At 33.1% G+C, this 18,353-nt stretch overlaps 1 protein-coding gene across 1 annotated transcript in view; it reads left to right on the top strand.

Moving 5' to 3' along the window:
- Positions 1–18,353, top strand: part of TTN (titin) — a 337,354-nt gene that overhangs the window by 201,667 nt on the left and 117,334 nt on the right. The window contains exons 111-120 of the mRNA XM_077448105.1: positions 6,614–6,694; positions 7,837–7,935; positions 8,155–8,235; positions 8,587–8,649; positions 10,142–10,216; positions 15,233–15,283; positions 15,873–16,271; positions 16,484–16,762; positions 17,047–17,322; positions 17,433–17,572. Of these exons, the coding sequence (XP_077304231.1) occupies positions 6,614–6,694; positions 7,837–7,935; positions 8,155–8,235; positions 8,587–8,649; positions 10,142–10,216; positions 15,233–15,283; positions 15,873–16,271; positions 16,484–16,762; positions 17,047–17,322; positions 17,433–17,572 (1,544 nt within the window). The remainder of the gene's footprint in view (positions 1–6,613; positions 6,695–7,836; positions 7,936–8,154; positions 8,236–8,586; positions 8,650–10,141; positions 10,217–15,232; positions 15,284–15,872; positions 16,272–16,483; positions 16,763–17,046; positions 17,323–17,432; positions 17,573–18,353) is intronic.

Genomic DNA, 18,353 nt, shown 5'->3' with positions numbered 1-18,353 from the left:
GTCACATTTGGTGCACTTAAAGAAGGATCCCTTTCCTTTCTGGAAAGTAACTCACTATAACATAAGTTATTATTTATATTAGTCATTCATTTACATTTCCTATTTGCAGATCACATACTAATACTGCATCAATATATTTATGAATATAAAATATGTTTTATTTTTTTATTTTAGATGTCATTAAAAGTAAGAGAGAATTTACTTCCTCTACAGATGGAACACCAGTACCATCTCAACCTTATCATCCCAACACTTCATTAAAACTATAACTACACTGATAATCCAAACAAAAATCCAAACAAAAATATAATTTTAATCACTGAATTAGTCTCTATTCCATGTTAGAAGGTATACCATACTTTGTCTTCTAAATAAAACTCACAGTCAATTAGTTATTAGTTATCATAATAGCAAATATCAGGAAGATTTTTTTAAGCAAACAAATAACTGTAAAGAAACTTTCTTTCCTCTTTGAAAGTTACATAGTAACATTTAAACCATCCAGTCTGTCAATCATATCATTAATATCCCAGTTATTTTATAGTATGAAAGGAATTCATTTCAATTGACAGATATAGCTAAATCCAGACCTGAAGAAAGGCCTCCTATTGGTGCACTTAAAGAAGGAGCTCTTTACTCTTCAGAAGGTAACATAGTATTACATAAGTCATCATTCATACTCATTAGTTATTCATTTACATTCTCTATTTCCCAATCACTTACTAATATGTTATCAATATATTTAAAATGTGTTTTAAGATGTCCCCAAAAGAATGGTATCTGAAGAAAAGCCCAAAGTTCCTAAAAGTAAAAGAGATGTTCCTTCTTCCACACAAGGTACATCATTACCATCTCAACCTTATCCCCCCCAGAAATACATTAAATCATATAACACACTCACAACCCAAATAAAACATATTATTTTAATCTCTGATTTAGTTGGAGCCTCTAGAAAAATTATTCCTGGATATAAGCCACAGATCTCACTCATAGAGGATACTGATTCAATTGTGAAAGTTATACCACACTTTGTATTTTAATTAAAACCCACAAATCACAATCATTGGTGGTCATTTAAAACCATCAAGTCTGTAAATGATATAATTAATATCCTAGTTATGGTTTAGTTAGAAAATAACTCATTTTGATTGACAGATATGGCAAAACCATCTGGACCTGAAGAACAACCTAATATTGATGTAGAAGTTCCTAAAAAAGGAACTCCTTCCCCTCTGGAAGGTAACTCAATATTACATAAGTCATCCTTCATATTAGCTATTCAATAATTTACATTTCCCTAGTCCCTCATCACATACTAACATTATATCAATATATTTCAAATGTTAGATGTTTCTAAAAGAATTGTGTCTGAAGAAAAGCCCAAAGTTTCTAAAAGTAATAGAGAAGCTGCTTGCGCTACAGAAGGTACATCATCCCCATCTCAACCTATCATCCGAATGTTTCATTAAATCATTTTACACACTTATGACCCAAATAAAAATATTCTTTTCATCTCTGATTTAGTTGGAGTCTCTAAAAAAGTGATCCCTGGAGAGAAACCACAAATCTCTGTACTCAGAGAAGATACTGATTCCATGTTAGAAGGTATACCACACTTTGTCTTTTTATTAAAAATCATAAATTCGTTATTATTTACTATTGCCCAAAATACAAACTAGATTTTATAAATAAACAAATACCTGTAAAGAATGTAATTTCTTCTTTGCAAATTACATAGAACCTCTGTGGTTGCCATTTAAACCACCCAGTCTGTAAATCATATCATTAATGTCCTGGTTATGTTTTAGTTAGAAAATAATTCATTTCAAGTGATAGATATAGCAAAACCACCCAGACCTTAAGAACGGCCTCATATTAGTGTATATATACTGTATATTATAATTTAGTATCTAGCAAGGGCCCCCTCTAGACACACATTTATGTATTCAGCAAAGTCAATGATTTTATGTTATAAGGTATAACATATTGTGTCTTTTAAATGTAACTCTCCAGTTAGTTACTAATTATCATTGACAAAAATACTAAATATGCACCATTGCATCTAAAATGCTAGATGGTGCAGAAAGACTAAGCCATGAAGATAAACCAGCAATTGCTATATCTAAACATGAAGCTGCCTCTTATCTCACAGGTAAACCACATCCTTTCATCAGCAATGTCATCCAGTAATTAAAAATCCAAAAATCCATTAAAATAATATCCTGTACATAATATAATAATTTAAATTAATATATTTTAATTTGTTAGGTGTGCTAAAACAAATTATGTCTGAAGAAAAACCCCAAACATCTATGATGGAACAAGTAGCTTTCTACAAGGAAGGTATACCATTATCACATCTTTATATTCAGCAACCTATCCATGAAAACATATTATTCATTCTAAAGTGAAACAATAATAACAAACCTACCTGTGTGAATTAGGTGAAGTCCTTGGAAAGATGTTACTAGATGAGAAACCCCAAAGCACTGTACCAAACCTAGATTCTTCTTCTACAGTAAAAGGTATACTAGTCACTCTTGTCTCATCACTCATGTCCATCCAGTCATTAGCATACATTGCAACAGAAATGTATAAATCTTGGTAGATATCCCAAATGGGAATATGACTGAAGGAAATCCCAACCTTTCTTTATTTAAATCAAAATATGATTCACACAAGCAAGATGCTTTATGATAATCATCATTATCACCTTTATTTGTGGCACATTTTATTAATCAGCACCCTCTCTATTAGACAACAAAACAAAACATCTGACTCTGGAAGAAAATACACAAGCTTCAACACATATAAATCAAGTTAGTCTCCCACAAAAAAATTATATTAGATATAGATAAGATAGATATAAATTACTGGACTGTTCATAAATGTCATGCCTATACAAACATTCATGCTTATGAATCAGATTCTCTTCATTTTTTTGTCGTAAGCGCTTCTCATGAAATCATTATTCTCTTTCCAGTTCACCATATACCAACAGCTCTACCCAACATTGTTTATACAGTGATAAATGTATTTGTTTCAATAGATTTCCAAAAAAGACATATCCCCAGGGAGAAACCACAAACTCTTTTATCTAAAAGAGAAGTTATTTCTCTTGAGGAAGGTAATTAAACTACTTTTTTTTCTGTAATTCTGATCAACAACCCATTTTTCACATTGAGAACTGCTTCAATGATACTTTTTGAAATGTCTTAATTAGTTGAGGTACAAGAGGGGCAGAGTCCTGTCAAGAAGCCAGAAAATATTATACTTAAAAAAGAAGTCACTCATAGGAAAGGTATGGAATACTTGTACCTTTATATTGTACCTAGCAATTGTAATTTTTAGTAGCTGGACAATTACTAATTTTAAAGTAATATCTTTAGTATTTGATGAACAAGGGAAGCTTGTCCAGGAAGAAAAAATAGTCACTGAACCAAGAGAATCTGATGTCCATATTGAAGGTATATTATATATTATGTAGTTAAAAGAAAATCTGACATAAAAAACACCGGAATAATTAACCAATGTAAAACTAATCTCTTTAGAAATAGGGGTCCAGAAAGGGCCGATTCCTGAAGGCAGGTTGCAGATTGATGTTCAATCTACTCTTGAAACTGAATATCATTATATTGAAGGTATATTTATACAGACTACACAATAATGTCAAGTATTATTGTGGATTAGCAACTAGCATAGAGGTAAATATTAATACAAGCTAATATCTTTAAAGAGCTGGAGTATCAAACAAGACAGTTTCCTGAAGAAAAGCCAGAGACTGCAGTGCAGTTACCCCGAAGAGATGCCAAGTCAATTAAAAAAGGTAGATCTTTACGGCTCTTAGCTGAAGATGCTTAGTCATTTATATATTCATTAATGTTTTTGATACATACTAATCTTAAACTAATATCTTTTAAGCAACAGTTGTTCAGGAAAGGCCAATAACTAAAGACAGACCAACAATAACTGCACCAGAGAAAAAAGTTGTTGCAAATCAAGAAGGTATAAGAGATCTTCTTTATCATTTTATCATAACCATTAACAATCTCTATGAGTACATTTTGAACTTAAACTAATATCTTTAAAGAGGTTGCAAGACAACTGGACTCTGAAGATGAGATTCTAATTTCTTTACCTGAAAAAGAAGTTATTTTCACAGAGAAAGAAGGTATATTATTGTGAAATTAAATTTTGACTAACCTTAACACCATTATAAATAATCATGTTTAAAATGGGGGAGATTAAAAAGGGAGTACAAAGAGAAAATACTAATTAAATGTAGTATATGTCTTGTTCCTTTTGTCTACCTATTCGTGTTGTCTTGTAATAGTTAAGTTACAGTATTGTTATCTTTAAAACAGTGGAACTGCCACAACCAACACCACTAAAAGAAAAAGCACCTACTACCATAGCCAAAAAAGTAGTGAAGCCTCCTGCTGAAGGTACTTCATCTTCTTACTCCATTGATTTATATCAGATCGATGTATATTGTGTTGTAGAAAAACAAATAACACAGAACTATTTTTAAAGTGCCTGCTGCTCCAAAGAAACAAATCCAAGAGCAGAAACCAGCTAGTCCTGTTGCTAAAAAGGAAGTAACAGCTCCTTTGGAAGGTATATCTTCATAATATCACAATGTGTTGTCTGCCTTGTATGTAGTCCATGTATACTAAAGCTAGCCTACTCTTTAGTAGCTGAAGTGGCTAAGAGGCCTGTTCCAGAGGAGAAGCACCTACCTGTTACTAAAAAACAGATTGTTCCTCCTGAAGAAGGTACATACATATATATATATGTATATATACTAGTTTAATAAGATCGTATGTATCATTTAATATTCGTGAAGGTTTGTTGCCTGCGTAAAAAACTAATATCTTTTTAAATATCAGCTGTCAAATCCTGTTGTCTACTTCACAGATATTTTGTCTGTCTGTAATGTTGAACATCTAACAACAAATTAATATCTTTAAAGAACCCACAGTGTTGCCAGCAAAACCAATTTTAGAAGAGAAAAGGCCTGCCACAATTACCAAAAAAGATGTAGAACCTTCCGTAAAAGGTATACGACCTTTAATGTTATTTTTTCTTTCACCATATGACTGTACAGTTTTTACAAAATATACCTAAAATGAAGTCAATATTTAAAAAACAAAAACAAATGTAAAATTAATTTTTAGATGTACAAAAGAAAGGAGTCACAGTTGAGAAAAAAACTATTTATGAGCCTACTGAGGAGGTACCTTCTGTGAAAGGTATATTATAAAGCTTTCATTCAGATTTATCATTAATATGTTTAGTAAATTCATAGATAACAGTTAAAAATAATTATCTTTTAAAGTCCCAACACAAAAGAAAAGGGCTATTGAAGAAAAAACATCAGTTCGCATAGTCAAGAAAGGCACTGTTCCAGGTATAATAAATACAATATAATCAATTTTTTTCATTAGCAATGCATTTTTTTTCTATATTGAATGTTTTAAATATCTTTTAAAGTGCCTGATGAGAAGCCTACCCATGAGGGGAAACCTTATGCAAAAGCTTCTCCTTTGACAGGTACTTAACATGAATATAATATTTTAGATTTTAAAAGACATTTTTGTTGAAAAATCATGGATATAAATATGTACTACCATAATATTTTTAAGTGGCAGACATTGTAAAGCCAGCTTCACCACTTGAGGAAGTACCTGCGATTCTTTCTGAGGAAGAAGAAGAGGAATATGGGCTAGAGGAGGAAGGTATAGGTCTATCAGTCTTATTAGTGTTAATCATCCTCTCACTTTTCAGAAAAATATGTTTATGGTTTTCTTCATAAGTATAAATTGTGAAGTAATCATACCTATTCCAAGAAACTCTGATTTTAAAGACTGACTTTTTAAGTCTAACTTTATATCCTCTCATATAGAACTCATCATAAAACAGTCATTCCTCTTTATGTCCAAATCATTTTTTAAAGACCTAGACTTTTTTGTCAATTTTAACTTCTCATTACATCTGTCTTTTTGCTTGTCTTTGTCTGAGTTTGTTTTTGTTTGTTTATCTGTAATGTTATTGTTCGTCTTGTCATCATTCATATATTCTTCAAATATTTCTTTATATGTAAATCAAGGATGGATGTTTTTAAATCGGTCGCTTGGTTCTTTGCTAAATATTGAAATCCTGTTCTTTTAAGATTATGAATTTGAGAAGACAAGTATTAGGACACCATCTCCCATGAAAAAAGAGGAGACTTTTAAAATTGAAGGTATTAGGGATTTTCCTATTAGCATTAATACCATACGTGCCATTACCAACCATCATTACATAAAATGCAGGCTTAGCATGCATATTCTGTTTATGTGATATGTGTTTGTTTTCACAGTCTGTGTGTTTTTGCTTGTAATAGTTACATTTCATAAAGGGGCTTATTCATCAAGAACCATCACCGATTTCACCATTTATTTTTTATAACCTCTCATTTCATTTCATCCATTGCTCACTGTCATTATCTTGTGTGTGACATCTTTACAATCTTTACAGATTACTTTCGAACAGGTTATTCTTTCACTTTCCTTGAAGAAATTTAAACGTTAAAATTCACAATGTAGTAAATATCCCCTTATTTTCTTTAAAGTTCCAGAGGACAAAAAGAAGATTATGCCTGGAAAGCCAACTCCATCTGAGCCTGAAAAAGTGGAACTTAAGCCTTTTAAAGGTAGAACATTTTATAGATTATATCTGCAGAAGAGGGCAAATAATTATCATTTACTTATAGATTGTGAGCAGCAAGCCATATTTATTATCAGGTTTCTTGGGACACTATTTAGCCTATCTGTCTATTTAGTATATGTACAGTATAAGTGTGAATATTTATCTTTAGTATTAATTTAACCAGTATATTGTCTAAATGTTTAATAAAAAAATATTTTTTCCAACTAATTGACATCCTGTATACTAGACCAAAAGCAAAAATCATTAAGCCTATACACAGTTTATTATTATTCATTTTTTGAATGTAAGACATGAAATAGTTATTTTCCTAACATGTCTGATAATCAACAAACCTTTAATAGCTGAAAAATATCATGATTGAGGCAAAATTACTCCAATTTGGTTGAAACATCTATTTAATGTGTTAAAGTTCATAATTAATATATACTATATTTTTGAATAAGTTAACACTAGATATAAATTTATGTTTTTTAAAGTACCTGAACCAGAAAAGAAAGTTATCCCTAAACGTAAACCAGTGATTCTACCTCCTAAAAAAGAAGAAATTAGTTTTAAAAAAGGTATATTAGTGTATTCCTATCATAGTATTCCAGCTTTTTAACTATGGAATCGGCTACTAAAGTATTAATCACTTAATGCAATGTTCCACTTATTGTTTTAATAGTTAAGTTAAATAACACGCAAAGGCAAAAACAAATATTTTTCAAATTTGTAATCAGGATAAAGCCAGAAAATTGCCATAATTGAACAAGCTTGCTTAAAGACAGAGTAAAATGTAATAATAGCATAACATGATTTTTTTTTATAACATTGAAGAACTACTAATAGACACTTTTTTAACTGGGGGAGTTTACTTGCAAATTGCTATATTGTTTACATTAATATGCCTCAAAAATGAAGAAAAATTAATCCAACTGCGTTAACATAAAAAGCAAACAAACTTAGTAAAGAAGTCTGTATTTGTGTATTATTTGTCTTAGTTTTTTTTAAAGTGTCAAAGTCTTTGATGATCGGTGTTGTATGTGCTTTGTCATGCTTAATGCTTTACACTCTGGAATGTGTTGTATTACAACATACTATATCTTTAGCAGTCCAGAGTGAAAAAAGCAATTCTTTGTCTTAAAGTTCTAAAACCTGTCAAAAAAGAAGCTGAAGAGCCTCCTGCTGAGAAACCAGCTGAGAAGTTTAAAAGGCCAGAACCTCCAGTGGAGAAAAAGCCTGAAGGTAACAAATGAATGTTATATCTTTATAACACTGTGAGCAGTGTGTTCTTTTTTTTATTAAGCATTGTGTGTTTTGTGTAGCTCTTATGTGTAAACAAATCTATGTAGAGTTACTCTGTACATTGTAGTGTTTCTGTATTATTGTTGTCTATCTTAAAAAAACATTTAGCACAAGGTAAGTTCAATGGCCCCAATTATAAAAATCAATATTATTTTTAAGTTCCTGAAGTCCAGAAGAAAAAGTTACCAGAGGTCACACCAGCTGTGAAAAAAGAGGAAATAAAGCCTGAACCAGCTAAAGGTATATGCATTATGGGATTGCCTGCAATTTGGACAACTGGCTAATCCTCTTTAAATGTATAAGGCATTGAAGTGTGGCCTAAAACATAAACAAGAAGCTGAATTGTCATTTGTCCATGTTAACCATTATCCTTAATTGCTTTAAAGTGAAAAAAAAATTAAAAAAAATCTTCACTAAAAATTTCTTAAATCATGCTTTTCTTTAATATTGAATAAAATGTGTAATTTCCTAACTTTGAAAGTATTTCACTAACTATATTAATTTTTAAACACTTTATCTCACTAATGAACCTATGAACAGTGTTATCAATGTTGCATATAACTTAATTAACAAGTCATAATATATTTAAAGTTGCAGCGGAAGCTAAGCCTTTACCAGTGTCTGTGTCCCCAAAAGAGCCATCCCCTGTACAAGGTAGGATTCAATAATATAGGAAGCCATTGGCTTTGTTAACCATAAAATGTATGCTTATATCTGGCTTACTATTACTTTCATAATAACATCAGTGCAAACATTAGTAATGTTCTTTAACCACTTCAGCCCCGGAGGATTTGGCTTCTGAACCACCAGGCCATTTTTTGCAATTCTTTAACTGGCAATTTATGTATTTTTTTCCCACAAATAGAGCTTTCTTTTGGTGGTATTTGATCATCACTGCATTTTTTATTTTTTGAGCTATAAACAAAAAAAGAGAGGCAATTTTGAAAAAAACACAATATTTTGTATTTTTTGCTATAATAAATATCCCCATTTTTTAAATGGAGATATTACATTTTTTCTCATCTTAGGCCAATATGTATGCGTCTACATATTTTTGGTTATAAAAATTGCAATAAGCATATATTGATTGGTTTGCGCAAAAGTGATAGCGTCTACAAAATAGGGGATAGATTTATAGCATTTTTATTATCATTTTTTTACTAGTAATGGTGGCAATCTGTGATTTTTTTTGGGACTGCGACATTATGGTAGACACATCAGACACTTTTGACACATTTTTGGGACCATTGGCAGTTATACAGCGATCAGTGCTATATTACATTTTTTCTCATCTTAGGCCAATATGTATGCGTCTACATATTTTTGGTTATAAAAATTGCAATAAGCATATATTGATTGGTTTGCGCAAAAGTGATAGCGTCTACAAAATAGGGGATAGATTTATAGCATTTTTATTATCATTTTTTTACTAGTAATGGTGGCAATCTGTGATTTTTTTTGGGACTGCGACATTATGGTAGACACATCAGACACTTTTGACACATTTTTGGGACCATTGGCAGTTATACAGCGATCAGTGCTATAAAAATGCACTGATTACAGTAAAAATGTCACTGGCAGGGAAGGGTTTAACACTAGGGGTGATCAAAGGGTTAATTGTGTTCCCAATGTGTGTTTCTAGCTGTGGGAGGAGGGGACTGACCTAGAGGAAATGACAGATCATGATTCTTAGCTATTAGGAACTCACAAACTGTCTCTCTTCACAGAACAAAACGCACATGTTCCTGTTCTGCCTCTCATGCCCGCGATCGCTCGCGGCCAGTGGTCATCGTGGCCGGCGGTCATCGCTGGTCATGAGCATTGGCACTATCACAACAAAGGGGCCGATGTATAGTTACAATGGTTTGTGAGATCGTGCCGACCTGCCAGTATAATTGTGGTGGCTGGTCAGCAAGCCGTTAACCCATTGTCACTGACCAAAGTACGGCTTTCAGACTTATTCAAAATGGTTTCTGTTTGGATGCCACTGAAGGATGCATATGTATGCTTTGTGCAATGCTATCAATCTAATAATTAAATACATTCAATTTGAAATGTATTTTGTAAGTATAAAGCTTATGCATAGTAACAATATGTATTATGTACACTAAATATTAACTTATCTTAAATGAATTTCAATTTAAAGCTGTTCCATCACCAAAAGGAGATGAAGCTGCCATTACAGCACCAGTTACAACTCCAGTTGTTGGAAAGAAAGCAGGTACATGTTCTGCGTTGTTTGTTTTAAATTCAGAAAATATAAAGCAAGTTCATTTTTACTTAGATATGTAAATACTCACATATATTCAAGTATATGTTTCTTACATTTTTATTTAGATTGAAGTGGCTTTAAACATCATAAAAAAGTTATGATGTTATTGCAGTAAATTGAGTCTATCAGTCAATGTATTTTTAATATTATATGAAACTGTATTTAGTAATTAAGGATTAAACTATGTTTAACTATACAAACAGTATCATAAAAATATGGGTTGCGCACGGGGCCCCAGATTTGTGACTTTTGTTTCCTGCTTCTAAAGTGAACCTGTTATTTGCACATGCAGAACAAGGAAACAGGCTTACATAGTTACATAGTGAAATGGATATTTTGATGATAGGCAACTCCTATCCTCATATTGATTAGTGGTTCCAAATTAATAACTACTGCAGTAGGTAACAGACACAAAAGATACGCTCAGCATCTTTCCAAATAACCGTTCTCCTTTATTATGACGCATGTGAAGGTTTTTATACACATGATTACGTAGGTATCACATTAATATTACAATTGTACGTTTATGGTAACATTAAGGGACATTAGTATATGTATAACATCATGTCAGCACCCTTGATCGTGACTTTACTGATGCATCATGCTCACGGGACTAAGTGTTTGTTTACATAGTGAGATAGTAGAGAATCCATCAATTGATTACTGTATTTTTATCTGTGCTGTTTTGTACCTGATGCTTGGTTACTGTGTTTTTTCTTACTTTGTATGTCTTTTTGTGTATGTATAGATTTAAAAGTGTAAGATTGTTTTGGTTGTCTTATTTGTTTCGTACAGTAATGTGTGTGTATGTTTTTTCTGTCTGTTTTTCTCTGCATTTTGTTTTATGCATACAGTCTTAAATAAAATTTAAACAAATCTTACTTTTTAAATTAAATGTTAAACCTTTAGTCACAGAGAAACCCGGAGTGCCGATAAAAATAATGCAAAAAGGTCAAATACTGACAGAAGAAAGCAAAGTAGAAGCAGTCCGGAGAGTGCCTTTTTTCTCTGGTGACATTTTTATTCCTATTGAAGAGGATGTAAGCCTTAGGGCAGAAAGACTGTTTACAGATGTTATTGAAGAGGAAAGAAAGATTTTTAAAAAGGAAGAAGGAAAGATTCATGCAGCTTCTAAGGAAAATATTTTTGAACAATGGGAGTCTGAAGAAATGATTGAGTATACAGAAGAGATTGCCAAAAAGGAAGGAAAAGATGAGCCACAAAAATATTTAAAAACAAAAATTACAGTAGAGGACAAGAAAAGATATAAGCCAGCTAAGATTTCTGTTGAAGAAGAGCAAGAGGAAAGAGATACATTCTACCAGCCTGACATTAAAGTTAAAGAGCCTGAGAATATTATTACACACAAAAAAGATTTAGTTAAAGTAGTTCCTGAAAAGCCAAGCATCAAAGTAATGCCAAAATTAGAGGTAAAGGTAGAGGGCAAAGAAAAGAAAATAGCTGAAAAGAAAAAAGATAAAGAAATAATTGGTGTCTTGCCAGAGGCAGCAGAGAAGATCAAAGAGGGTAAAATAGAAAAGAAGACGATTGCTGAGCATAAACTTACTATTTCTTCTGGGGAGGAAGAAGACAAAGAGAAATCTAGTAGTGCTGCAAGTGAGGAAGAATTAGAGATCTATGAGGAACAAATTAAAATGCCAGCCCAAAAAATTAAAGATGCTAAATTAGATAAAACTGTGAAGAAGGACAAAAAAATTATCGAAAAAGCTATACCAAAAGAATCTGTTGTTTCTTACAAAGAAAAGGTAGATAAGAAAGGTGAAAGGCATGAAAAAATAAGTAAAAAGATTCCTCAGTATGAACCCGCCATATCTCCTGGGGAAGAAGAAGGAGAAACAGTAGAGCTTAGCAGTCCTGAAAGTGATGAGGGTTTAGAGGCCCACATTCAACAAATTGAAACACTCTTTAAAAAACCTCAGGAGACTAGATTAGAAAAACCTGAGAAGAGTGGAAAAATTATCAAAAAGGGTATAACAAAAGAAACTGTTTCTCACAAAGAAACAGTAGGTAAGAAGGATGAAAAATATGAAAAGATAACAAAAAAGATTCCACAGTATGAACCTACTCTTTCTCCTGGGGAAAAACAAGATGATAAAGTTCAGCTTAGTAGTCCTGAAAGTGAAGACATTTTAGAGGCCCACATGGATCAATCTGAAATACCCATCACAAAACCTAAGGATGCTAAAGTACAAAAAATTGATAAAACTGAAAAATTGCTGAAAAAAGATATAACAAGAAAACCTGCTGCTTCTTACCAAGAAACAGTAGACAAGAAGGATGAAAAACATAAAAAGATAGTAAAAAAGATCCCTCAGTATGAGCCCACTGTTTCTCCTGGGGAGAAAGAAAAAGTAGTGATTAGCAGCCCTGAAAGTGATGACATTTTAAAGGCCCACACACCTATCAAAAAACCTAAAGAGACAAAATTTGATAAAACTGAAAAATTAATACAGGATAAAACAAAAGAACAAAACAAAGAAATAATAGATAAGAAGGATGAAAAGCATAAAAAAATAAAAAAGATTATTCAGCCTGAGCCTACTATTTCTTCTTCTGAAGAAGAACATAGCAGTGCTGAAAGTGATGAAATATTAGATGCCCAAGGGGAAAAAATAATAATACCCATTAAAAAAACTAAGGAGGGTCAATTAGATAAAAATAAGGAGAAAATTAAGAAAGTCACAGAAAAGGGTAAAATAAAAAAGCCTGCTGTTTCTTACAAAGAAGATGAAAGAGTAGAAATAATCAGTGATGAGAGTGATGATTTACCAGAGATCCAAGATGAATATGTTAAAAAACCTAGCAGGAAAGTAAAAGAGTCTAAATTGAGCACAAGTGTGGAGAAAGCAAAACAAATAAAAAAGATTCCCACTAAAGAACCTGTTGTTACACCCAAGAAAACAGCAACTGAACCATTAGAAATTATCAGTGCAGAGAGTGATGAGCTACTAGAGGATCTAGATGAGCATGCTGACAAACCTACAAAAAAGATAGATGAGATTGGAACAGATACAATCTTTGAGAAGACTAAAAAAGTTACTAAAAAGATGCCAATAAAAGAGCCTATTGCGTCTCCAGAGGATGCACATTATGAAAGAAAAAAAATAAGTAGCATTGAAGGCAAGGAATCTTTAGAGGCTCCCAAAGAAGTGAAATTGCTACGCCAAAAACCTACTGAAAAATTAAAGGAGGGTGACAGTGTTCTTGCCAAACCCAAAAGTATTTCTAAAGATACAGAACCAGATAGGTCAAAACTATTACATAAAGATGAAAAGGCAGATTTACAAGTTGAGGAAATAGCACAGAAAAAAGTCACCCATATAGCAGAACAGGGAGATACATTTAAAGAAAAGAAACATGCAGACCTAGGTAAAGAAGTATCTGATAAGAAGAGTATTGAGGATCTTAAGAAAAAAGAGCAGCTCTCAGAAGATATTGCACACAAGGGGGATGTAATTCGTTCCAGCAGATCGCCTAAAGATACTAAGCAGGCTCCAATAATACCTGTTGTAATTGCAAAAGGAGAAAAAGTAGCAGGTGTGCATGCTGCAATACCCACTGTTGAAATATCAATTGAAGAAGCGCCTTTTGTAGATGAGATTCCTTCATACGATGCCAAACAAGAGAGAGAACAGGACAGTAAAGTATTTGGGGAATCCAAAGTTACAATGGAAGATGTCCTTGAGTATCCAACAGAGAGAGTCATAAAGATTACAAAACCTGAAAAGAAGACAGACACGGCACACCTTCAAGAATCAGCAGCAGAAGCTAAAAAAGAAAGTCTTTCTCCAATACAGCAAATTAGTCGTTTGAAAACCCCAATTGATAAAGACAAAATATCCGTAAAAGTACAACCTGAAGAAAAAAAGCCTGTAATTCCAGCTCTCAAAAAGGTGCAAAGGATTAAAACCCCTCTGCCTTCAGAGGAACTGCTTCTACCTGGCAAAGGGATTTCACCTAAAGATGATAGATCTTTGAAAGTGATTAGCAGAACTAGCACTCCTACAGACAGAAGAAAGGTGGAGCAAAAGAAATCCTTAGACAAAGAGACTCCTCAAGATGAAAGCTCTTTAAAAGTGATTAGCAGAACTAGCACTCCTGTTGATAGGAAAAAATTGAGGAGCCCACTTAAAGATAAGGATTCAGCATCTCTGAAAACAGAAACAGATTCCAATGACATGGAGGAATTAGAAGAAGATGAAACTTGGGAACAAGAACTTGAAAGTACTTCTGAACAGACTGACTATGGCTCTGAAGAAGATATACTTAGTGAAGACAGTGGACAAGGAAGGAAGAGAGCCAGAGAAACGCCAGGAAAGGCCATTGGTAGACGAGGTGAGAAGTCTCTGCAGGAAAAGGTCTGCTTTTAAAATGTCATACGCATCCATCATTTTCATTCGTCATATGCACTAAATAAATTTGGATGGAAGGCTTGTCCCATATTTGTTGGAAGAAACTGATCATCTGCTTCATACCCATAAACTTGTTTTCATAAGCATCTTTGGAGAAGAAACATGACCATGTGTTATCTGTCTCATATTAAATTTCAACATTAAATGTCTTCACTCTTCATGTTATAGAAACATACTTGTTTCTTAATGTTTCATTGTCTGTCTTCATGTGTGTGCATTTTGTTTTGAGAAAATTATCCACTCACTTTTGCATTTTAGATCATAATCTAACTTCACTATTTTCATGTACCACAGCCTAATATTTGTATTATGTCATTTCATTCATGCTACATACGAAGAGTTTTTTGGGATCAATGTATAATTCATCATATTGAGATTGCACCAGTCTTCCTCACAACTGCTAGTTTAGGCCACTTGTTTATGTATGCACTTTTAAAAACATTTTTATGTCAGAAAAAATATTTAAGAATTCCGCATTAAAAAAATGGCTTGAACAGTAATTAAATGTACTAACATCACTGTTTCACTTTAGATACTAAAACACCAAAAGAGGAGGCTCCTAAGGGTAAACTTCCATTTAAAGGTGAGAATAGTTTGCTTTGGATTTCACATGCTTGTCTTTGCAAAATGTCTGTATTAGTGCTGTTAAGGTAAAACTGTTATGAGAGAATATTTGAGTGGCAAATGCTGAACTTCTAATAAAATGCTGTTTGCATGGCTGTCATGTTTATCCTTTAACTTCAGAGCTGAGGCAAGCATGCAGAACGTATTTCAAGTTTGTTAATCAAAAAAATGATGCAAGAGGATCTAAATGACAACTAAGCAACTAGCATGTTCAAAAGGGCATAATTAATGACAATCCACATTATTTTCTCATGACAGTTTCCTATAAAAAAACTTTTGAAACTACCATCCTATGATTTACAAATCTGAGAGCCAATATGTGAATTACTTCCTTGCTTTACTAACAAAAGCTGTCCTAATTATATAAACCATTTATATTTAAATTCCTTTTATTATATTGTGCACTATTCTATGACTAATTATGTGTGACTTTTTATATATTAACCACGTTATAGTATAGCCAGTATTTAAAATGCACTGGAAGAAAGATGTAAGATTTATACAAGCATCAGCTTCTCAGTTTTCCCATGTCCACATCTAAATTTTAGGTATCAAAAAGACACCTTCACCACTAGATGCTGACAAGAAGAAACTTCGCCCTGGCAGTGGTGGTGACAAACCTCCAGATGAACCAGCATTCACTTACCAGCTGAAGGCCGTGCCATTGAAGTTTGTCAAGGAGTTGAAGGACATTGTGTTACAAGAAGCAGAGTCTGTTGGGTCTTCAGCAATTTTCGAGTGCCTTATTTCACCCTCTACTGCTATTACCTCCTGGATGAAGGATGGCAGCAACCTCAGAGAAAGCCCCAAGCATAAGTTTATTTCTGATGGCAAAGACAGGAAACTTCATATTATTGATGTGCAGCTTTCGGACACTGGAGAATATACCTGTGTAGCAAAACTTGGCAACAAGGAAAAGACATCTACAGCCAAACTTATTGTTGAAGGTATTACATTTTATTAAAAAGGGAAATAATATCTGTGAAGAATGTTTGTTTATTTTGTACTTGGAATGAATATTTTTTTTTTAAATAATATTGTGTGCCACAGTGTTAAACCTTCATGACAAAGCCTGTTTTTGTACTTTTCTCAAGCCATGTTTATGTAATACATATAGTATCACATTTACATAAAACTAATCTTTTACTTTTTCATACAGAATTGCCTGTTAAATTTGTAAAAACTCTGGAAGAGGAAGTCACTGTTGTGAAAACGCAGCCTATGTATCTGAGCTGTGAACTTAATAAAGATAGAGACGTAGTCTGGACAAAGGATGGCAAGAAGCTCAGTGAGACTTCACCTGGCAGATATCAAACAAATATTATCGGGTTAAACCGTACTCTAACTATCATGGATGCAGATGATACAGATGCTGGAGTATACACTTGTACCGTAGAAAGTGCTAACATCAAATGCTCCTCAAATGTCAAAGTTGTTGGTAAGTCAAAAACATTTAAAAATATTCATATTTCAAATATGTACCTAGTGGCCTACAAAATACAATTTCTTAATAAATGCCAACGCCTTTTAAACCTACAAATAAATAAAAATAAATAAAAAACCAGGATGGGTGGCATCAGTGTACAACAACATTTTTTCTCATTAGGTCAGCACTGAGTTCAAATTAAAAAGAGGAGCTTTTGCAACACATATTGCTGGTAATAAGTTTATGTATTTAAAACAACAATACAAAATCATTTAATTGTACTTTTTTCCTGGCAGAGGTAATTCGTGACTGGTTGGTCAAGCCTATCCGTGACCAACATGTTAAACCCAAAAATACAGCAACTTTTGTGGCAGATATTGTTAAGGACACACCAAACATCAAATGGTTCAAGGGAGAAGAGGAGATTCCAGTAGAACCAACTGACAAAACTGAGCTGAAGAAAGAGGGGAATAAAATATATCTGATTATCAAAAATACTAGTCCAGACGATGTAGGAGAATATTCTGTAGAGGTTGAAGGAAAACGTGTCACAGCTAAACTCACTCTGGGAGGTAAGTAAACTTTTTTTTTTTTTTTTTTATAAATTAAAGAAAGTTTGTTTAATTGTTGTGGAACAGCAGCCTGTAGTGCTGTCAGTAAACTTTCTTTTCTTTTACCTAAGAGCGGGAAGTTGACCTTCTCAAGCCAATTGAAGATGTTGTGATTTATGAAAAGGAATCTGCTTCCTTTGACTGTGAAATATCTGAGGCAGATATTCCTGGAGAATGGAAATTGAAAGGAGAGACTCTGCGGCCATCACCTGTAAGATACTACAAAAAGGCCTATATTTCAACATGTAACAGTATAATAAGCAGATATGTGCTAAATGCATAATAGTTTATCATAAGTCAGTTTTGTTTGCTTTGGTTTAGCTAGACATAAATAATGATCATTGTCTCATTTTAGAGACATTCCTGGTCTCCAGCACACTTGCTTAACTTAAAATATATGTAAAGCAGCATATTGGCTTAGTGGTTAGGACATCTGCCTTGCTGTACTCGAATCCCAGATAGGACACTATCTGTATTGAGTCTGTATATACTTTCTGTGCTTTTGTTGGTTTCAGCTGGATACTCTAGTTTATTCACTTGAAAGATGTGTTGATAGGGTTATTGACTCCCGCCTAAGTTGGCCCTACATTTGTGTCTATGTGAGAAAGGGACTACAGGCATACCCCACTTTTAAGTACACAATTGGGTTTATTTACTAAAGCTGTGAAAGTGCGAAATCAGACTCACTTCTACATAGAAACCAATCAGCTTCCTGGTTTTATTACCAACGCTTAATTGAACAAGCTGACGTTAGAAGCTCATTGGTTTCCATACAGAAGTGAGCCTGATTTTGCACTTTCCAGCTTTAGTAAATAAACCCCATTGTGTACTTAAAAGTGGGGTATGCCTGTATAGATTGTAAGCTACCTGAGAGCAAAGACTGATGTGAATATACAATATGTAAGTGTTGCATAAATTGTTAGTGCCTATATACTGTAAATAAAATAAACCCAAGACTTATTTTATTGTTTTGAATGAAATGTGAAAGGGTT

This window comes from Lithobates pipiens, unplaced genomic scaffold (assembly GCF_037356315.1).
Source record: "Lithobates pipiens isolate NorthernLeopardFrog02 unplaced genomic scaffold, aLitPip1_a1.2 Scaffold_22, whole genome shotgun sequence".
In the NCBI taxonomy this organism is placed as follows: domain Eukaryota; kingdom Metazoa; phylum Chordata; class Amphibia; order Anura; family Ranidae; genus Lithobates; species Lithobates pipiens.
This window is presented reverse-complemented; position numbering and strand designations above follow the sequence as displayed.